Source organism: Mastomys coucha, unplaced genomic scaffold, assembly GCF_008632895.1.
Source record: "Mastomys coucha isolate ucsf_1 unplaced genomic scaffold, UCSF_Mcou_1 pScaffold5, whole genome shotgun sequence".
Lineage (NCBI taxonomy): Eukaryota > Metazoa > Chordata > Mammalia > Rodentia > Muridae > Mastomys > Mastomys coucha.
In genome coordinates, this window is record NW_022196911.1 from 66,312,843 (window position 1) to 66,335,311 (window position 22,469).

Genomic DNA, 22,469 nt, shown 5'->3' on the forward strand with positions numbered 1-22,469 from the left:
TTTTGACTTTCATGAACACCAGGCATGACTGTGGCACAGACATGCAGGCAAAACACTCAAAGGCATTAAAAAAAAAAATCAAACAAACAACAAAACCAAAACCTAACCCCCTAAAAACAAAACAAAACCCAACCAATCAAATCACTCACACACAGCCAAAAACAAACAACAAAAACCCTGCTCATGCATTATAGTCCCAGTAACTGGGAGGTAGAGGCAAACGACTGAGTTTAAGGCCAGTCTGGTCTACACAAGCAGGTTCCAGAATAGCCAGGGCTGCATAAAAAAACCTTCTCTCAAAAAACCAAAAGTAAATGCTGGATACAAGACTTACCAAATGAATGGCAATAAGAATAACGTTTAATATTCTAAATAGCATTCTTTAAATAAGGGAAAGGAGGCCCAACAAAAGAGGCCACACAGATCATTATACAAGATTCAATTTTTATGGATTTGATAGTCAAAAGCAAATTTTGAGCATTGTATACTAGAACTGTTCTTTTATGTTTGAGACCAGAGAGAATAGAGCACAAGTCCAAATCCACTTGCTATTTTTCTACACTACAGCAACTGACATAAAGTTGTTTCCCCCACGGGTACAGTCTAACTTATGTGCTCAAGGAATGGCATCTTCGATGCACGGCCACAGTTCCAAACAGATCCTGGTAGCTGGAGTCCATGGATTTGTGTCACAGTAAATATTTTGCTCTGTTTTGGAATCCTGTTACAAGAGATGCAAAGGTTCTCACAGGGGACCTGGTGATGGAACTGCGGTCCTGGGTGTTGCAGGCCACGGCTACAGAGAAGATAAACACCTGCATCATGTGGGGATGCTGTGGAAGTTCATCTGTCTGTTGGAAGCTATTCTGTCCAGGCTGGAGAGAGTTTGCCAACTGGAAAAGCAGCTCAGGTTGTACTGCAGTAAAATCACAAAACATTTCACTTTCTTAAGAAAGCTTGAAGAGCGCTGTCCCTTCGGCTTCAGATAACCATTAACTTCTTTGTAGTGATCCATGGAGTCAGGATGGGGCTCCCACCTCATGTAATCCCTGAGCAGCTGTGTTGAATAGTAATTTTTAAAAAAGCTTAATAAAAAACTAAATACTCTATTAAAATTCTCCCACAATGTTAGAGTGATAAACATATTTCTGTACAGAAACATTAGGTGCTTGGAGACTGTAGCCATCAGTCCCTTTTCTGGGAAGTCCCTCCAGGTTACGGTCCTAGGCCTCCCTCTGGAGCAGTCACTGCACGCTGCTTTTCCCTTGACCCAGCAAACACCTCGTTAGTTTACTACGGAACGGAGACTGTTCACTGCTGAGGCCCCTCCTATTCTTTAACTAGCATAATGAATGTTCTTTTAAAAATACAAAAGTTCCTCTTACCAAGCAAGGCTAAATAAACCTTGTGTAAATACAAAAAATACACTTAAAAAGAAAGCACATTCTGGAGAGCATTTCAGAAAGTTGATAACTGACCATTTTATCAAAATAGTCACAAGTACCCAGACAGCCCCAAGCACTGGCTAAAAGCTTGATCGCCCATGGCTAGGGTTATAACAGAACCTAGACCAGACTCAACAGATGCAGCTGTGAACCAGTGAGATCCTGGCAATGGAGGTGCTCAGCTAGGCTATGCTCTCTGGAAAGAGCTTGCTGGACTCAAAGAGACTGCCCACTGTTTTCGAAGTGCCTTGAAGGCAGTTTGGCCCGTTGCTTATAAACAATACAATTCATTGTATAAATGAGAAAATCCTAGTAGTACAGATGTGCTTGGGTCAGTTAAGCACAATAAAAGGGCTAAAATTCTCCCCTCCCTCCCTCATGTTCAAACATTCTCTAAGAAAGTGTGCTCCCTTCCTTCCTTCACTTAGATTCAAGGCTCAGCCCAGGCTGGCCTAGAACTTGCAGCCCTCCCATCTCAGTTGGGATTGATTATAGCTATGTACGACCAAACTGGCAATGTATGCTCCTAATAATCAGCTAAGATGAATTTTTTCCAGTTGGGAAAAGGATGTAGAGGCTTCTCTAATTCCCTCTAACAAATGCAAATAATGAAGGGTTGAGAGTGGTGGCTGGTTAGGAAGCAGCAAGGCTAACTGTCCCCAGGTCTCGGCAAAGGCAGACCACTGAAAATTAATAACATCAAAAATACAAGATGGGCTAGGTGGTGGTGCACGCCTTCAATCCCAGCACTGGGGAGGGAAAGGCAGGCTGATCTCTGGGTTTGAGGCCAGTGTGGTCTATAGAGCGAGTTTCAGGACAGGCAGGGCTACACAAAGAAACCCTGTCTCAAGTGGTTTACCCCTTAAGAAACAAACAAAAACCCCAAACTAAGACTAGGTGTAGGAGAAAGGACAAACTGATACCCTGGCTTCTGAGCCATCAAGCACCTGTCTCCTTCCTCCTTCCCATCTAGCAGCTCTGACTTGAACAGAGTTTGAAATAGGTGTGACTCTTCCCTCATGGGCACACATTTGTAGGTGCTTAGTTAATGAGAAAAACTACCACAGGGATTCAGAAGGCCACTGCACTGAAAAGCTGGCTTCCTAGTTTCAGGAAACCTGCCAGTCTCCTGAAAGCATCGTTGGGGACATGCAGTCACAGAGGCACTGGGGAGGAACCAAGGAACTCTTTTCTGGTCTCTTCTTGGAGACAGACAAGACAATGTGCCACACCCTAAGCCATAAGGGTCAACAGGTCAGAATATACCTTACTCTGGAACTGTCTGTGGGAGTCAATTTTTCCATTTTCTATTTAAAAGACATACAGGTAGACATTAAAGTAGAAGTGAGGGCTGGGGATTGGCTCAGTGGCAAAGTGTTTTGCATAGCATGCATGAGGCCCTGGGATCTACAGGAGAGGGAGTAAGAAGAGGGGAGAAACATTTCAACAAATTGGATCTGTAGTCTCCTATGGCTCCTCTCCCAGTCACAAGAGCTCAAGGGACTGTGCTCTATCTAATTAGTATCATAAAGCACAATGGCTTACAAGTCACTGATTGTCTTATCTTGCACCAGGCAAATCTCTGTGTAACATTCTGTTGATTTTCTCTAAACTTCATCCCTCTCTGGCACATGAGGAAACTGAGGCTCACAAGTTAATTCAGTCACCCCAAACTGCCTCATCAAACCCAAAGCACAGGCCTCGGTTTCTCATGGTCTGAGTACGATCACGTCTGCATGGCTGAGTCTGAGAAGTTTCATCAATTCTTCTAAGCTCTTGGAGTCTGGAAGTCTGGCTGTGAGCTTCTGAGTCTGTTTGGAAGACAGCTGTGATCTAAACTCCAGGCCCAGCCATGCTGGCAGCATCCTGGGGATGGTTCAGTTTCTGGCCGTTCTCAGCTTCTTCCTGAAGTAGTCCGGGGCAGCCTCGTAGAGCCACTCAGCATCTACCACACAGAGGTCACGCATGTAGCATTTGTTGGTGTAGAGCAGTGAAGTGTAGACCACGCAGGCAGGCTTGCAGTGGAAGAGGACGGATGACGGGTGGATGGCCACTGGCTGATGCGTGTCCGTGGTGGCATAGGTGCCATCTGTCTGGAGTTCAGCAGTACTCATAAAGAGGCTGTGAGCCAGGCAACGGCGGACACTCTCCATGTCCCCTCGAGATGACACAATTGGCATTGACATCTGTTTTAGAAGAAAGACAGAAAGGACCTCAAACATTAATTCTCCCCAGCACTGCACACTGCACAGCACACTGCAACCAACACAAAGTGAGATTTCGATTGACATCCAAAGGTGTCACTTCAAATGCCTCAGACTGCAGCTTGGGTAAAGGATAAGGACCTGGATAAGGGAGGATAGATGGAAATAAAAACTAAACAAAACAAAACAGGAAAATGTCAGCTTAGGAAAGGTGAGAGACATCCATATAGGCTACACACTATATACAGGTTGGGTGTGTTGAAAAAGTAATTTCCTCAGAGATAAAACCACCCAGCTAGGAGCTGGAGAGATGGCTCAGTGGTTAAGAGTAATGACTGCTCTTCCAGACGTCATGAGTTCAAATCCCAGTTCACAACCATCTCATAATGAGATCTGATGCCCTCTTCTGGTGTATCTGAAGAAAGCTACAGTGTACTTACATATAATAAATAAATCTCTGGAAAAAAAACCACCTAGCTGACTGACACCACTGGGTGGATCAACCTGTGGAGCCACTCACCTGCCATGAGGCTCACTGATAGAGACTCTGACAGTGTCTATCACACACACAGCTGCAGCCCTCCCCCAGGCAGTTGAAGACTTGGTGGGATTCAAAAGCATAGAGACTGAGCCTCCTGGAGATCACAGTGCAGAGGCTGCTTCCCCCTCCTCACAGCACACTCCAGACAACAGCCATCCCTGGGTGTATGAACTAGGGAGTCTGGAGGGCAGAGGCTGCATCCCCCTCCTCACACTCCAGACAAACCATTCTGGGCTATGAACTAGGGAGTCCCTGCAGGGTAGAGAAGCTGCTGGGCCAGACACTGTAAAGCTGAGTACAGCTGGCAGAAGCATCTGGAACATGAACACTAATGTGAAGACAGTTTCAGCAGACATGGGACACTTGTTCAATACAGGCTTGCCACCAGCCAAACCACCGGGAAGGACAGGGGCAGAGGTCCCTTTCTCCTCCTCCCACACTGGGCAGCCTCCTAGTTTCAAGTGCATAGTGAACTTATTACATTCCCAAGACCCTGGTGCTTGCCAACTTCTCACTGTACCTTTTAGTAGTCTTTCCTTCTCTTCCACCCCTCTCCTTTGTTTTTTATAGACAAGGTTTCTCTGTGTAGCCCTGGATAGCCTAAAACTAGCTTGGTAGACCAGGCTGGCCTTGAACCCAGCGATCTGCCTGCCCCTGCTTCCCAAATGCTGGGATTAAAAGCATGCATAGTTACCACCTGGAGAGATTTTTTTTTTTTTAAATCAGAAAATAGTTGCAAAGTTTCTAAAACTTAAACACGAGGTCCAGGGTCCCATGCCCAGCTCCACCCCAACAGAAGAAATTTAAGTCACTGATACAATGTAAACTATGTGAAAGATAAGCTAACTGGCTCAGCAGAAGAGCACTGTGTGTTCAATCAACAGTACTAGGGTGGAATGGGAATTGTGGGAGGAGGGGGCCGGACACGGACAGGACACTGAACCCACCGTGGATTTCTATGAATAAACCATAATTGTGAGGGAGAGAAAGTAGAATTATGAGTAACTTTTATATTCTTGTGCATTTAAAGTTTTTCTACAACTAGAATGTTTTCATACCACAGGTGACAAGCAATTCAAGACCCCCACAGTGAAATGAAGCTGTCCCTTGGAAGGGGTACTACTACCTTTAAGCAGATTTCCCTCAGCTGTGCTCGGACTTCAGCTACTAGCAGCATATTCTTGCTGTTGACAAAATTCTCTTTGCACCAGTCCTGAATAGAAGAATAGGAGATATCTTAATCCTCTCATTTCTATGCAGAGGAAATACACACATACCAAAACCTGGATGGCACAGCTGAATTCAGAAGTTTCTACAGGTGTCAAAAGGAATATAGGAACACACCTTTATATTGAGAAGTATGAACTAGGAGGAATATGAATTATTTGAACTAAAATAAAACAAAGATTCCTGTCGTAAGGTCATCATGAAAAGCTACGGGCCTGGGTGCATTCACCACCATACCCACAAAGGACTCGGACCTCTAGGCCATTATTAAAGACCAGTGAGAAAAAAAACAGGAAACTGGAGAAAAATGGACAAAAGACACAGAAATGCCCAACACATTTATATAAGGATGCTTGTCTTTTGTGGGACAAAGGCAATGTTTAGAACAGTACAGATTACACAAGTGATTTCAACCAACATCTGGAGAGACAGTGGAGATGGGAATTCTTCCACATTCCGGGAGGGACTGATGGACTGATGGTCTGATGCGTGCTAGCTAGGTGAAGTTGAGCCACAGAGCACAGACCAACAAGTTTATGCTCACTAGTTGGTCCCACAGAATATTCCCTCTTGAGCACAAGGAGAGTCGAGCAAGAGACACTGTGTGATGGAAGCAGCTGCAGCTGCAAGGGCAGAGCGTGGATGCAGGCAAAGCGAATGCTTCCTTTTCTGTTTGTTCTGAGACAGTCTGACTATGTAATGTAGTCAGCCAACTGGAGCCAACCAAGCCCTGTTGAAAGCACGTCCTCAGTGCTGCGTGTGTGCCATACCCCATCTGCGGTCTAGCACTTGGAAGGCTGAAGAGCACAAGTTTGAGGTCAACTTGGGTTATACAAATATGTAAGACCCTGCTTAAAAGGCACACGGATGGCATCCTATTGATGGAACACACACACTAAAGGCAGAACAGTTTAGTAAGGAAGGACTCAGAACTTTTTACTTTTTCATTCATTTAAACATAAATTGAGGGCCAGTGAGTGGCTCAGCTGGTAAAGATGCTTGTTACCAAATCTGAATACATGAATTAAACCCCATGCACCCATACCATGGAAGGACAGAACCAACGCCTATCCCTATAGGTGCCCTGAGACACATCTGTATATGTGTGTGCACACACCCATACACACTTTAACACACACACACATACACAAAGTGCAAATATAAATAAACAAAGGTAAATATAGCAAAGTTAACAAATGCTAAAATTGCTAAATGCTAAAACTGTAGGGTACTATTTTTTTTTAAATGCACACTAAGGCACAATTATAGATTTATTAACACAGAGAGAATATACTCTCATTTTCTATTTTAGTATAAGGAACTGAAATGTCTTATCAAAAACCAGTATAACATTTGAGCAGGTAGGCAAGAAAACCATCTTGTATGGCTTGAATATCCTCCAAAGCTTCAGTGAACCCCTACTGCGAAACCTTAAGTGGAAACTTAATTCAATTATGATACTTGTGAGACAGTAACATGGTTTTGTGAATAAGGTGCTTACCACCAAGCCTGATGACCCAAGTTCAAGCCCTGGAACACACATGGTGGAAAGCAAAAAGGGAAATTGTCCCCTGACCTCCATAAACATGCTCCCTCCTCCCCCAGAGCTTTAATCTTAGCACTTCAGGCACATCTGAGTTTGAGGCCAGCTTGGTCTACATAGTGAATTCAGGACAGCCAGAGCCAAGCTGGGTGGTAGATCTCTGAGAGTTTGAGGCCAGCTTGGTTTACAAAGAAGATAACCAGGGATACATAGAGAAACCCTGTCTCACAAAACCAAACCAAACCAAACCAAACTCCCTTAAAATAAATAGCTAGGTATAGTAGCACATGCCTTTAATCCTAAAAGTTGATAGGAATAAGCAGGCATACACTGGAAATTCAGCCTATACAGGAAATTCCATGCCTCTGAGTTACATAGTGAGAATCGGCTTCAAAAACAAAACAAATTTTAAAAACTTAGGGGCTGGAGAGACAGGTCAAGGATGAACTCTGCCCATTCTTCCAGAGGACCAGGCCCAATTTCTAGCACTCATATAGTACCTTACGACCATCCCTGGGAATCTGATACCTTCTTCTGGCCTCCACAAGAACAGCAAGCAAACAGTGCCTAGATACTCAAAAAGGTAAACATACATACACAGACACACACAGACACACACACAGACACACACACACACACACCTCAATTTTAAAATGACGCCTGGAATGGAAAATGACTAGGTTTAAATAAGGCCAAAAGATAGAGCCCTATGACTAATCCCCATGGGTCCCTAATTAGCAGAAGAGGAAGAACTCAGATACACAGATACACAGACACACAGATACACAGACACACAGGATACACAGACACACAGGATACACAGACACACACTGCCTTTCTCTTGCTATGTGATGCTCTGTTCTACCTTGAAGCCTCAGATAAGACCTCTAAGTCTTACCAGTCTAGAATGTGAGACAAAAGAAATCTCTTTTCTTTATTAAATAGCCTTCCTCAAATATTTCTTTACAGTAATGAAAAATGGGATGGAGATGGGCGTATCAGCACCTGCCTTTAATAGCAGTACTGGGGAGGTTGGAGCAGGTGGGTCTCTGTTCACTCAAGGCCAGCCAAGGACACCGAAAGCCCTTGTACTCTTCTCCCTTCCTCCGCAAAAAGAGATAATTCTAGTGGCTAACATAGTCTTTAATTACTCAACTAACTTGTTCACAGAGTCTACTAAACATAAGCAGAACAAACACCTGAAATAACATTTCTAGTGATGTCCCAGTACTTACACATCTGTGTCTGTGTGTGTGTGAGAGAGAGAGATCTCAGAGAGAGAGAGAAACAGAGAGACAGAGACAGAGACAGAGACAGTGACAGACAGACAGAGAGAGACTCTTTAAGATGATTTGGCCAAAAAAAGATGTACCTAAAAGCAGATGCCTGAGAGCGTGAAGGAGGCTCACCTTATTCCCACCTATGTTTTTGAAGGTCCGATAGATATTGAGCAGGGTGACGTGATCCCCCTCACTGGATATGAATTTCTTTCGGACGCTCTGCACCTCATCTCTCCGGGCAGGAGGGTTGTAAAGGACACTGTCCACAGACAGCAGGGAGACTATGGTCAGAATCTCTTCTGTACAGTGGAATTTGGAGGACAGGAGGATAGTCTGGAAAGTCAAATTTAAAATGCATGTGTCAAGCTTCCTACCTTCTGAATAGTGTTTCTGTACACTCTCTTGCACCTTCCCATCATGCTGTGTCCATGCCATTCACATCTTTGTAAAACATAAAGATGCCATCCCCACAGGACTCCAAATCTTTGTAGGGTAGGGTTGTGACTGATGTCTGAGTCTCATACATGACACAGTCAGCACTGTACACAGAGGAGGGGTGATGTGCAGTTTTTAAGAGAGCAAGTGAGGTTAGTTCAGAAATACTGGGCTTAGGCATGTCCTAACCTGTAAGGTAGAGAAAAAGCAGTGAGGAGGAGGGGTTATTTACTTTGGCAAATTTGGGCTCTAAAGGAAATGCTGCCATCTTTCTTCCAATTGGAGTCAGAGTAAGCTGGTCATCCTTATGTTCAAGAGCACCTAACAGGTCCAGTTGGGCAATGGCCGCCTCAATGTGATCTACAGAAACAGAGACAAAAAAAGGAGCCAGAAGTCCAAAATAGGGAGAAGATGCAGCTAGTTGAGTGCATCTGGGTGCTGCTGACTCTACAAACACTAGGACCACCCACCACTGTTCTCACACTGTTCTAAGCCGAGTGACACATTAAATAGCAAAAGATGTATAAACTAGTCATGGGAGAGCAGTTACACGGGGGTGGGGTGGCAAATGGCTAGGCAGAGGTCCGGGGGCTTGGCTTCCAGGGTGTGCGCAGCATCACACAGATGCTGGCTATGTTACCATTATACTTTATACTTACTATTTCTTTCTAGGAATTTCAAAATTGGAAAAAAAGTATGGTGTAGAACAGTGTATCCTATGTGCAGTTTGTGTTCTCAAAGACTTACACATTCCCACACATGAGACTTTTGTGTAGAAAAGAGCCAGAAAATGTCTCTTTGAGAGAAGAACTGAGTTGAGGTTTAGACTACAACCTGGGGCATTTATTGACAGTTTACCCTCTCCATTGACAAGTGCATTTCCTTAAAGATGAGGAAAATGGTACAGTGATCAAGGTCTAGGTGCAAAAGATGACCAACGAAGGGCAGGGACTAGACAAATCCCAGTTTAGTGCAAGGAGATCTGATCTCTTTGCCCTTGCTGGGCTTCAGGAGCATCCATGGATGCCTGATGATGTTCCCTGGTCTCTGTACATGGCACTATAACATAGAACCTACATTACATGACAAATGAAATTAAATCAGCAAAGAACAGGGCCAAAATGTTCTTTTTCTTTTCCCACTCAAGGTACTTTTCTTGGGGTAAGAATTCTTTTTGCATTGTCTGCCTGCCTGTCTGCCTGCCTGCCTGCCTGCCAGTTTACCTGGAGAAGGTTTGGACATGAAGTCAAAGGCGAGCACATTTGGGACTTTCATTGCTAGGAGCTGAAGTATCACACTTGCCAGGTTACATCTGTGAGGGAAGAAATAAGAGTCATTCGTCTGTCCCTGACTCCACTGAGTCAAAACTGCTCCCCAGAAAGCACCAGTGAATGCTGCAGCCCAAGAACAGGAACAGGTAGGGGGAAAGAGCAAGATGCACGACTGTGCAGGGACAACCTGGACCTACCTCTGGATCTCTGGCACGGTCATCTTCTCAAACTTCTCAAACTCATCCTCAGTGTAGAGTCGGTAGCAGATGCCACTGTCCTCTCGGCCAGCCCTGCCTGTGCGCTGCCAGGCCTGGGTCTTTGATACTCTCTGTACAGCTAGTACCTCAAGACCACTGTCTGCAGGGAGAAAGGGGTATGAGTGCCTTGCTTCATCACAGATGCAAACTTTTCTAGAATGCAGGCAAGAAGAAATGGTGCTGAGTACTGCTGAGTGTCTCTGCAACACAGGGGTCAGGGAAAACTCGAGGCTAAACAAGAAAGCACAAACCCAGGTTGCTCAGCCACTTTGAACCTCACAGTGAAGTTGAACTCAGCAAGCTTTAGAAGCTTAGGCTTATATCATGGGATGGCCCACTATCCCTGCTGCCTGGCACTGAGGGTTGCTTGGGGATTTTGGTGCTGAGACAGTTTCTAGCTAAATGAAAAGGCTGGTCATATACCAGCCAATGATGACAGGGTTCTTTATCCTCCCTCCCAGTTCTATAAGAAAACAGATCATTTGACATTTATTTTCCAGAAGTAAAAGATATCAATTCTCTCAAGACCAGGAGTATTTTTGTGCCAGGAACTAGAGACCTACACTTTGTCACCAGGACATGTGTGAAAGTTGACTCCTTCAGTGTTTAGTAGAAGATGACAATTAAATATTGGGTAGCTATAATAATTGCAGCAGCCTCAATTCCTCTGTAGACTAAAGCAAGGTATGAACTAGAAATGTGTAAAGCTGACTTCAAGCCAGCTTGACTCTTGTAGGAGACAGCCAGTGCTTCCCCCTATGCTTGCTACTCCAGCCCAGAGCGCCTGTCTCTTTCCTAGGCAACCTGAAAGCCCACAGCAGCTACATTCCAGTGACCCTTCCCTGGGCTCCTCCCACCATTCTCAGCCAGCTTCCAGTGGGCTTCCAGACCTTAGTACATCCCTGATCTGTTCTTCTCAGGTTCTCTACAACTGAATTCTTCCTTCTCTTGACTTCCTGCCTCATTAGGTCTCCTTTATGGACATGGGTGGGAACTGTTCCTGTCATTCGAATCTCAGCTCCTCACAAACATGAAATGTTTACTTGGGAGGAAATGGTGGGGTTGCAGTTCTAGTCACTGCTCACTATGTACAGGAGACGTTCATGAGCTCCAGTTTCTCACCGGGGTTATACTTCTTTGCTTTAACCATGCCCGTGTCAACTACATATTTTATTCCTGTAATGGTTATGGAGGTTTCAGCGATGTTGGTTGAAATGATCACTTTGCGATAGCCCTAAAAGGAGGAAGAGAACCAAAAAGCCATATGACACACACGATTCAGAAGTTGAAAACATTCTCACCACGCATTTCCACAACTTGCTTATGAACAAGAAAAGGTGACTTCAGTGTTAATGGTAGTCATACTAATTTCAGGTCTTATGTTTGGTAAGGGACAAAGGGAAAGGGAGGACACTGGTCCTTTCACTGAGGTGCTGAAGGTTAATTTGAGGCAACGAGGTGCACTGGAAGAAGCTAAAGGTTCAAGGTGAGAGCTGGACAGATGGCTCAGCGGTTAAGAACACTGACTGGTCTGGCGGTGGTGGCGCACGCCTTTAGTCCCAGCACTTGGGAGGCAGAGGCAGGAGGATTTCTGAGTTCGAGGCCAGCCTGGTCTACAGAGTGAGTTCCAGGACAGCCAGGGCTACACAGAGAAACTCTGTCTCGAAAAACTAAAACAAACAAAAAACATTGACTGCTCTTCCAGAGGTCCTGAGTTCAATTCCCAGTAATCACATAGTGGCTCACAACCATCTGTAATGGGATCTGAGGCCCTCTTCTGGTATGTCTGAAGACAGCGACACATACATGAAATAAATAAACAAACAAATATATCTGTTTAAAAAAAAAAAAGATTCAAGGTGAGTAGATAGATAGGAAGGAGTTGGAATCCTGGCCCTACTGTGTGCCTTAAGCAATTCCTGCCTCTCTTCTTAGGGGCCTCAGCATCCCTCATGGCATTCCATGAGGATGACAAGTGGCCTGCTTGAATGTCAGCACTATGTCTGGCACACAACAAATGGTTTATGGGCAATGAGTTTAGAGCTTAGAGGAGCCACTCCTTCACCTGTCAGCCTCTATACCTTTATGCCTTCCCTCATCCTGACAACTGTTCCCGTCCTCACAGGCCAGCTCTCCCTCTCAGCTGACCTGGCACCTGAGTCCCCTCCTTCCACCTTCTCTAGATCGTGGTACACATGGACAGATCTGATGTGGTGCCCAGTGATGTGGCGGCACACTCACCTTCGGGGCCACTTGAAAGACTCGAAGCTGCTGTGAATAGGGCAGGGAGGCATACAGAGGAAGGACGAGCATCGAAGGGCAGCCGTCTGGGAGGTGCTTTGCAATGTCTCGGCAGGTCTTGCTCATTGCTTCAATCTCCTCCTGACCAGTGAGGAACACCAGGATGTCTTGAGAAGAGGGAGCTTCCTAGAGAGAGAATATCTATGATGGTGGTATCTCCAGGGTTTTTAGTTATGAAGATGAAGAAAGTCTGACAGTGGTATCTCCCTGGGACAAGATCCTTACCGGTAATGCACAGAGCTGCTAACATGAGAGCCAGGCAACTATGATCAGAAACCAGGTAGGGAAGTTTTGAAGGGAAACTGCTTTTGTAAGACAATACAATGAAAGCCCAGTCAGAGGCGAGGAAATTCTGTATAACACTTTTTAGGTTGGTGAGATGGCTCGGGGGGAAAAGAAAAGGCACTTGCTGCCAAGGCTGCTGGCCTGAGCCGGTTCCCAGGACCCACATGGTGGAAGGAAGGAAACGACTCCCTCAGACTCTTCTCTGGCCTCCACACAGGCACTGTGACTTGAGCACTGCACCCTACCATACACACAATCAATAAATAAGTGCAAAAATTAATTTTTTTCAGTTCACAGCTTAAAAATATGGAACGCTTCATGAATTTGCGTGTCATCCTTGCATAGGGGCCATACTAATCTTCTCTATATTGTTCCAATTTTAGTATATGTGCTGCCGAAGCAAGCACGCAAAACGTAATTTTTAAGGGCTTCTTTCCCTTCTTTTTTTTTTTTGTGAGTGTGGTATGTACGGAGTGTGTGTGCCTGTGCTCACGTGGGTGTGCCTGTGCTCACGTGGGTATGCCTGTGCTCACGTGGGTGTGCCTGTGCTCACGTGGGTGTGCCTGTGCTCACGTGGGGCCAGAAGAAGACACCGGTGACTCCCTTCTCCTGCCTGCTAAGGCAGGGCCTCGCTGAACTGGAAGCTCACTGTGAGCTGGCACAGGGACAAAGGCACCTGCTGGTCACCTGAATTTGAGCCTGAGGACCCATGTAAAGGTGGGAATAGAAAACCAACTCTAGGGCTGGCAAAACGGCTCAGTGGCTAAGAGCACTGACTGCTCTTCCAAAGGTCCTGAGTTCAAGTACCAGCAACCACATGGTGGCTCATAACCACCCGTAATGAGATCTGACGCCCTCTTCTGGCACATCTGAAGACAGCTACAGTGTACTTATGTATAATAATAAATAAATCTTTAAAAAAAAAAAGAAAACCAACTCTATAAAGTTGTCTTTTGAACTCTACATGTGTGCTTTGCCCTTCCTCCAACACGTATAATGCACATGTGCATACACAGTCCCCCCGCACAATACATTTTTAAAATAAAATTCTAAAAAAAAATTCTCTTCTGAAGTTGGCTTTTGGCAGTTCAAAGAGGCAGACTGGCTTTTTCTTCTTTTTCAAACATTACCAAATTGACAGTAAAAATAACTGCTTCCATCCCTTAGAAGAAAAAAAAAGTCACTGCCCTAAAATGACAAAGATGAGAGACAAGTGGGTTCAACTCATTTTTGAAAAGTAGAAGACATGGGGGAGGGGCTGGTTAGGGGACAGCTGCTAAGGAGAATAGTGACAAGAAATGTGGATGGATGCTATGACTCAGTGTAGAGCACTGGTCTAGCATGGGCAAAGTGTACAACAGCGGGAGGACATTGGGCAAAGCAACTGCTCTATGTGGATGGAAGCACAAATGACCCGAGAGACAGATTGCACACAACACACTTCATGACTGCCATACAAGACACAGTGCATCATGTATCACACTGAAGGCTTGCCCAAACTGGTCAGTCCAGAGAAGGACAGAGGGCTGCTAACACTGTTTCCTCCTAATAACATAATCACTGATTCTGGACTTAAAGGCCATTGTGACACAGCTATGGAGGAAAGATGGTGAACACAGGAGGACTAGAAAGGACTATGTCTTATTCCTGGTCTATTATTTTAAGAAATAAGCATATAATGGTAAATGATGATAAATCAATTAACATTAACAAATGCAGGGTATTTTAAAATTCAAAAGCTACTTTCACAGCAACTACAGAGTCTCTTTAGGTCTTACTCCCAGCTGGAATTCATTATGTAGACCAGGCTAGCCTCAAACTCAGAGATCTACCTGCCTTTGCTCCCGAGTGCTGGGATTAAAGGCATGTGCCACCACCGCCAGGTTCAACTGCTGCTTTAAATTGAGATTTTAAAACTAAACCCTTTGTTTTTTTGAGTCAAGTTCTCAAATAGCCCAGATTGAACTCAAGCTTACTATGTAGGGTAGGATGGCCCTGGACTCTTGATCTTCCTGCCTCTACCAGTGCTGCCATACCAGCTTTATGCAGTGCTGGGGATCAAACTCAGGGCTTCAAGCCTGATGGGCCATCATTCTATAGACTGAGCTACACTCCCAGACCAACTGTTGGCTTTCTAAAACTTTGAACTACATAAGCAATACTTAGGTTAAAATAAAAATTGTTTGCCTCTAGATTTCCTCAGGAAATTAGTATAAAAATTAAAAAGTCTATACAAATCAAACTAAAACAACAGGATTTAATCATTCACAATCTTTTTTTGTATACACACGCTCATGTGCATCATGTATAGGGGCCAGACACCAAATCTTTACCTACCACTCCCCATCTTATTTTTGAGACAGTAGTTCTCACTGAATCTAGAGCTGAGACTGTCTAGGCCAGCCAGCCAGCTCCAGGGTCTTCATCCCTCCCATCATGACAATTACTAAGGTTCCAATACACATCAACACGTGGCTTTTTATGTGAGTGCTGGGGATCTAAACTCAGGTCTTCACATTTCTTTGGCAAGCAAGCCTTTTGCCCACTGAACCATTCCCCAACTTTTGATCATTTGCATGTAAATGTAAATTTTTAATAAAATAAAAAGGTATTTGCAATAACTAAAAGGTATTTTGGAACACCTCAGGACAGGTGTGGTGGTATATACCTGTAATTCCAGTACTCAGGAAGCCTTGGCAGAAAGACAACAAGTTGGAAGCCAGCCTGGATTACATGACAAGACAAAATATACTTGTATAGCATACTAGGTTGCAACATAAACTATACTTCCCCCCACAGGTTCCGAAATAAAGAAAGGCCCATGAACCACTTCTCACATAGGAGAGCTTTCTGGCTCAGACGAGGATGGCTGCTGATTACAGTTAAGTTATTTATTATTTTTTTCTGAGAAAATAAATATTATTATTATTATTATTATTATTATTATTATTATTATTATTATTATTATTATTTTGGTTTTTCAAGACAGGGGTTCTCTGTATAGCCCTGGCTGTCCTGGAACTCACTCTGCAGACCAGGCTGGCCTCGAACTCAGAAATCTGCCTGCCTCTGCCTCCAAGTGCTGGGATTAAAGGCGTGCGCCACCACCGCCCAGCCTAAGAAATATTATTAGAAGAGGAAAAAAACAGATGTAGCAAATGAACCTTTTTTAAAGGATCATTTTATTATACATATTTATTTATTTGGTGTGTGGCACATGTGTGGTCAGGGGAAAATTGCATGTCGCTTATTTCTTTTGGCCATGTGGATCCCCGGGACTGAAATCAGGTCACAGGCTCAGTGCTAAGCACCTTACCTACTAGACATCTCACTGGCTCTCAAATAAGCCTATCCTTGAGGATACAAATTCACAAGGCTGTCAGCTTCCGTGGCTTTTCTTTCAGAGGCTAACTATTTTCACTATCAATTGTAAGGGGAAACAGAATCTGCCAGGGATTTTCACGCCTCTCCATACCTGGTGGATCTGGAAGACTGAGACAAGAGCTGCATGCAGGTAATCCTGCTGAGGCTGTTTGGTGTAGAAGATCTGGATTGGATGCTGCCGACCCTCAAGGTAAAGGACAGGGGCTCCATTGAAATACTGAGAAAACAGGTCGACATCCATGGTAGCTGACATCACAATCACCTATAGAAAATGAGGAGGATGGGAAGTAAGCACTGGACAGCCTGTGTGTAAGTGCTCAATGCATGGTCGAGGGCCATGAGGCTGCCATCAGGGTGAACTTTCTCCCATGTGCCTGAAGCAGAACGGGCAGGAGACACATCCTGGGAAGAAAGGCCTGCTTTTAAACACTGCCCACATACTTTGAGAGGCAGTTTCCCTAGCTCCTTTCGCCTCTTCTGTGCAGCCTTCACCACTCCAAAGAGCACATCTGTGTGGATAGTCCGTTCATGGGCCTCGTCCAAAATGACACAGCTGTACTTCCGAAGCAAGGAGTCTGAAATTGCTTCACGTAGAAGCATGCCATCTGTCAGGAACTTGATCCTGGTGTCTTCTGAGGTGACATCCTCAAAGCGCACGGTATAGCCAACCTGTGAGAAAATATGACTCCTTTACTCATTAACCATTCACTGAATACCTGTTGACTGTATATCCAGCACTGTCCTCAGCAGTGTGGTAAACCGAGACATACAGCACTCTGGCCACTTTCTCAGGAGTACAGTCTATCTGCAGAGAAACACTGCAATGAAACATCACAAAGAACTAAAATCTAGGGCAGGCACTATGGAACAGTGGGTAAAAGCACTGGCCTCACAGGCCTGACAATCTAAGTTCAATCCCCAGAGCCTGGAGAGATGACAGATCCCATTCCCAAATTGTCCTCTGACCTCTGTAGGCAACACACCCATATATAATACAAATATGAATCTGTCTCCTACATAGCTCCAGGACTCATTCTATATACCTACATATAGTAAGAAAGTTCTAAATTTTTACAGAAATATACATATATACATATGTACATGTATATATAGTAGACTTAAAAGAAGTTTCTGGACAGACATGAAAACTGCATGCCTGTAATCCCAGCACTCGGTAGGCAGAGGCAGGAGGACTGCTATAAGTTCAAGGCCACCCTAGTCTATAGGTCTATATATTAAGTTCCATGCTAGCTAGTGATACAAGTGAGACCCTGTCTCAAAAAAACTCAAACCAACCAACCAACCAACCAACAAACAAATGACATGCCTGAAGTCTTAAACACATACATTAGGGGTAAAGGGTCCAGCTTACTAGCAGGGTACTTGCCTAGTATGTGAGAGGACCTGAGTTCAATCCCCAGCACCATGCAAGCATTCACACGCACACCTAAACCACAGAATCCAAATTCAACTTACTCAACTTGCCAATACCTATGAAATCAAAGCTAAAGAGTCAGCACGCCTTTAACTAACCCTGTGCTTGGGAGGCAGAGGCAGGTGGATTTTCTGAGTTCAAGGCCAGCCTGGTCTATGGAGTGAGTTCCAGGACAGCCAGGGCTATACAGAGAAACCCTGTCTCGAAAAACAACAACAATAAAAAAGGCCGGGCGGTGGTGGTACATGCCTTTAATCCCAGCACTTGGGAGGCGGAGGCAGGCGGATTTCTGAGTTCGAGGCCAGCCTGGTCTACAGAGTGAGTTTAAGGACAGCCAAGGCTACACAGAGAAACCTTGTCTCGAAAAAAACAAAACAAAATAACAAAACAAAACAAAAAAATAGTATTAAGTACTAAGAGTCATTGATCTCTTGAAAATTCTGAGATTAGCCTAAATAGCAGTAGCTATTTATTTATTTACTTATTTAAAAGAAGCAAGCTGCTCGCCTGGGTATTATGGCACACCCCTGCAATCCAAGCATGCAGCAGGGTAAGGTAGAAGGATTGAGTATTCAGGGTACCAGGCCAGTTTGTGGTACATATTGGACTTCTGAGTCAACATAACACCACTATGGGTGGGAGATGGAGGCAGAGAGAGAACTTATCCAGAAAAATAAAAGGCACAGTGAGTGCTAGTTACTTAAATAGTACTCATAGTAAGCAAAGCAGTGAGGTACCAGCTTCCCGAGTTCAGTCCTCTTCTCATCTGAGACTCTGGTGGCCAGAGAGATGGCAGCCACTCGACGGGGCTGGGTCACAGCAATGATGCCCTGGCGACTAATTCCTCCTTCATAGAGGTACTGTGGGATCTGAGTTGTTTTCCCAGAGCCAGTTTCCCCTAGGAGAGAAAAGAAACTCTTATTCAAATGAGAGTAAGGGAAACCCACCAAACAAACAGCTCAAAGTCAGGAAAAACAAAACAAAACCACAAAAGAAAATACTAAGCCTCAGGCAAATGGGCATCCAGGAACACTGCTGGCGAACAGCCAGTGCCACTGTTTCCCAGGGGGCCCAATTACCTTTCAAAAATGTTTAGAATGGGCTGGGCATGGTAACATGTGCATTTAATCACAGCAGACAGAGATAGACAGATCTTTTTCAGTTCTAGGCCAGCTTGGTCTATACAGTCAGTTCCAGAACAGCCAGAGCTATATAATAAACAGACTGTCAAACAAACAAACAAACAAAATACACTAAACATTTTAGGATGCTTATTGTTGTTTGTTTGTTTGTTTTTCAAGACAGGGTTTCTGGAACTCACTCTGTAGACCAGGCTGGCCTTGAACTAAGAAATCTGCCTGCCTCTGCCTCCCAAGTGCTGGGATTAAATGTGTGTGCCACCATCCCCTGGCCATTTAGGATGTTTATATAGTTTGGCTCAAAATTCCACTTACAGAAACTGAGTCTAAGAAAACAAAGATGTTTTAATTTAATTTGCCCCATGATGGCAAAAACAAAATGAAAAACAAAACAAAAACCTCAAACAAAACTGGAAACATGTACAATAGTAGGTGACTGGTATAGTCACAGCAGAAAATGAGATATGACAGTCATATAGCTTGATTAAAAAAACTCTGATAAGGGGCTGGTGAGATGGCTCAGCGGGTAAGAGTACCGGCTTCTCTTCTGAAGGTCATGAGTTCAAATCCCAGCAACCACATGGTGGCTCACAACCACCCATAATGAAATCTGATGCTCTCTTCTGGTGCATCTGAAGACAGCTACAGTGTACTTATCTATAATAATAAATAAATCTTTAAAAAAAAAACCTGATATGACGAGATATTCATTCATATACTGCTTGTCCTTTGCTCTGGCTGCTGCCTGCTGCTCTCTTCAAACCTTCGGACTCTGTCTACCCTATTTTGGGTAGAATACCTACGTGCCCTCACCACCTCACAGCCTACAAGTCCTCACCCTCCAGGCTGTACTAGGAGGCCTCATCTCTGGGATCCTTAGTGCCTGCTTAGTCTCTCTCCTAGCACTGATTATTCCGAACAGTACAGAAGTAATTAAATGTTTCTGCCCTAATTCCAGAGGGCAGAGGTCTCTTCATAGGCTTACATACTGCAGAGAGCAAGCTCTCAATGAAGGTTGTTTCCTATGGTTGGCTGTTGGTACCTCTAAAAGCACCTGATTAGAAGCACTCAGGAAACTTGTGCATCTTTCTTTGCTACGGCTTTTCCTTATGAGTTAGCTGAAGTCCTCTGGGTCCATGAGTCTTCCATTTTCTTCCAGCTCCCAGCCTGCTTCTGACCGCTCACCTTTCCAGACTTAGTCAAGGATCTCAGACTAAGAATTCCATTATCCTGCATTTTCCTACTGAATCCTCCACAGGATCTCAGACATAGATCAATGTCTCTTGAGCATCTTTCCTGTCCTAAGCAACTGACTATTCCTAAAATGAAATATGCCAGCCATACAATTATAGGGACACAATTTACCTGGGCATCGGCTCTACCGTCCATCTTGTTCCTGTTTTTGTAGCCTATCTTCTGTCTCCGTCTCCCTCCCCAAGAGCCTACTTGAGGCTCTGGAACTTATGTTTTCCTCAGTACTCTTGGATCTTCTCACATGTGACCTCCCTCTACTCCTGCTACAAGTGCTTTTGCCTCCTGAGACAGCCTTTCTCCTGTGCCAGGTGGGCTCACCCTAACTCCTGATACCCGGGACCACCACCCCTCCCCCGCAATCTCTTAAATTTCCTGACCTTTGATCCATTACTTCTATTCTATCTTCAGTGTCCTCTCTGCTCAGTTGGCCAAAATCTGTAAATATTTACAAGTTTCTCAGCTTCCCTTGGTTGGTCAAAGCAGAAACCTGTTTCCACTGCCTTCATTCTTTGGATTCCCTAATTACTTCTCAGTCCAATGCCAGGATCTGTTCTTAATTTTCTTTTGAAAAAATTCTTAGTAGGAGTGGTAATCAATACTACATATCCAACGTGTATTCCCCCACCTCCGCCAAGTCTATATATTATTATGAGACTTTACTGGTGCATCTATTCACTCCCTCCTTAGAACTCTACTCCAATTACTGCCAGCACTCCAGTCTCTTTCTCGCTTGTGACATTCCTTCAGGAGCTCCTCTATCGTAAACACTGTAGCAAAAGCCACTTGAAATCAGTCCCTGCCCTCGAACACTATCAAGCTCTTCTAGTGCCCAAGAAACTCAGTAACTCAATTCTTTCTGGCAGCCAGTTTCTCCATCGTTGTAAAGAATGACGGTCCCCAGGGACCCGCTCTGTAGCTGCCTCCTCAAAAGCCTTGGTGAGGCCCATCGTGCAAAGCTCTCTCAGAGTCTCCAATATGCTCCCCATACCCCGTCAGAAGGTGAGTATACTCAAATGCGCACAGTGCGGTCAGCGCCGGCAGGATAACTCTGTCCGCCTCTTTCCAGAGGTCCCCGTCCACACCTGGTGCTGAAAACCTTTCAAGTTTGTTGAAGAAACCAATGCAAAGAAAGTAAGAAGCACCTAAGGAAAACTGTCCTCGCAGAGCCAGGGATCCAGAGCAAGGAAGGTCCACCAAAGTGGCCACTCACCGATGAGGACCGCGTTGTCCAGGTTTCGGAGCTGAGCCAATAGCTGCCCCCGCGCCCGAAAGATGGGCAGACTCCGGCGCTGCAGCTCCAGGGCCTCGCGGTAGGGACTGACCGAAGGCTGGGCCAGCGGCGGCGTCTGCCTCCGGCCTCCTCCTGCTCCTCCACCGCCGCCGCCGCCTCCGCCGCCTCCAGCCGTCAACAGCATCACTACTCGCCTCCCGGGAGGGCAGGAGCCCGGCCGGAATCTCTTGGCGGGCGGGAGGCCCGCCTCCTCCGGCATGACGGGAGGACCGCGGCAGGAGGCACGGAAGCAGACAGCTCCGCTCCGCTGTGCACTGCAAGCGCGCACCGCCCCTTTCTCGCCACGTGCAGGCGTGTCGGGCGACCACCGATGACCTCACAGCCACCGCCTGCCTTCTGGAAAGAAACTGCAATTCCCAGCATACACTGTGGGTTTGGGTAGCGTTTACATTCTGGGAGAGCAAGGTGCGACCTAAAACACGGCCGGAGTAACAACAGGGGACGATAGCTGTGTGGTTCCATAGGATCTTGCTGCGTAATGACGTTGTCCCAGACTCTCTCGTTACACAAAGCTATTTCTATCCAATACAAATGACTGTCCCATCTCGACCTCCAACAATACTCACGTTTTAAGGAAGTTACTTATTTCTGTAAATTCAACGAGGAACACATTTACTCTTCTAAACAATGTACGTTTTAAGGTACCCACTGATAGCTCTGATTTACAAATGTAGAAAGTGAAAATTTCTGAGACTAAAGTCATTCGGATGCTGCAAAGAATTTTGAAAATGTTACTAGTGAGTATCTTAAGTTACACAAAGGTGAATTCTATGATTCTGAAATGTAATTTCCCCACAAAGTGATAGGCTCAAAGAAAAAAAAGCAGAAATAAAAAAGAAAAATGAGTAGAATTAAAATTGCCCTTAACTCATCTCTCAGTCATTCTTACTAGATTCTTGATCTTTACACAGTTTTTCAGCCCTATTGTACACACTTTAATCAGTGGGATTATTCACTACTCCCTCAGAAAACTTGTACATAATCGGTTCTTCCTTCCTGTTCCAATTACAAGCTCTTAGATGCTTTGCTAATTCAACACAGAAAGACAGGCACGAAATGAATGGTTAGCTTAGCTTTTTCGTTTTTTTGTAGGGTGTGGGCGTTTTATTTGAGTGCATGTTTCTGCACTGCTTGCATGCAATGCTCACATGGAGGCCAGAAGAGGGTGTTGGATCAC

At 44.9% G+C, this 22,469-nt stretch overlaps 1 protein-coding gene and 1 non-coding gene across 2 annotated transcripts; both read right to left on the reverse strand.

Moving 5' to 3' along the window:
• Positions 1–342: 342 nt before the first annotated feature.
• Dhx33 (DEAH-box helicase 33) lies at positions 343–21,679 on the reverse strand. Its single transcript, XM_031352683.1, has 12 exons — positions 21,212–21,679; positions 18,346–18,506; positions 16,615–16,842; positions 16,265–16,435; positions 12,445–12,630; positions 11,326–11,437; positions 10,144–10,303; positions 9,899–9,987; positions 8,908–9,035; positions 8,370–8,573; positions 5,317–5,403; positions 343–3,631 (listed from the first exon to the last, which is right to left on the reverse strand). Exons 1-12 carry the CDS (start codon positions 21,489–21,491, stop codon positions 3,323–3,325), a joined length of 2,115 nt encoding a protein of 704 aa, XP_031208543.1. The 5' UTR covers positions 21,492–21,679; the 3' UTR covers positions 343–3,322.
• On the reverse strand, positions 13,090–13,196 carry LOC116079327. Its single transcript, XR_004113899.1, has one exon. It is a non-coding gene; the product is annotated as a U6 spliceosomal RNA (small nuclear RNA).
• Positions 21,680–22,469: the final 790 nt, after the last annotated feature.

Excerpts from the sequence above, each read along its gene's own strand:
- Dhx33 (XM_031352683.1), bottom strand. The coding sequence starts at position 21,491 with ATGCCGGAGGAGGCGGGCCTCCCGCCCGCCAAGAGATTCCGGCCGGGC. Across the intron at positions 9,036-9,898 it reads CATGTCCAAACCTTCTCCAG|ATCACATTGAGGCGGCCATT; the intron begins GTAAACTGGCAG and ends CTGTTTCTGTAG. Across the intron at positions 3,632-5,316 it reads TGAGGGAAATCTGCTTAAAG|ATGTCAATGCCAATTGTGTC; the intron begins GTAGTAGTACCC and ends CTTCTAAAACAG.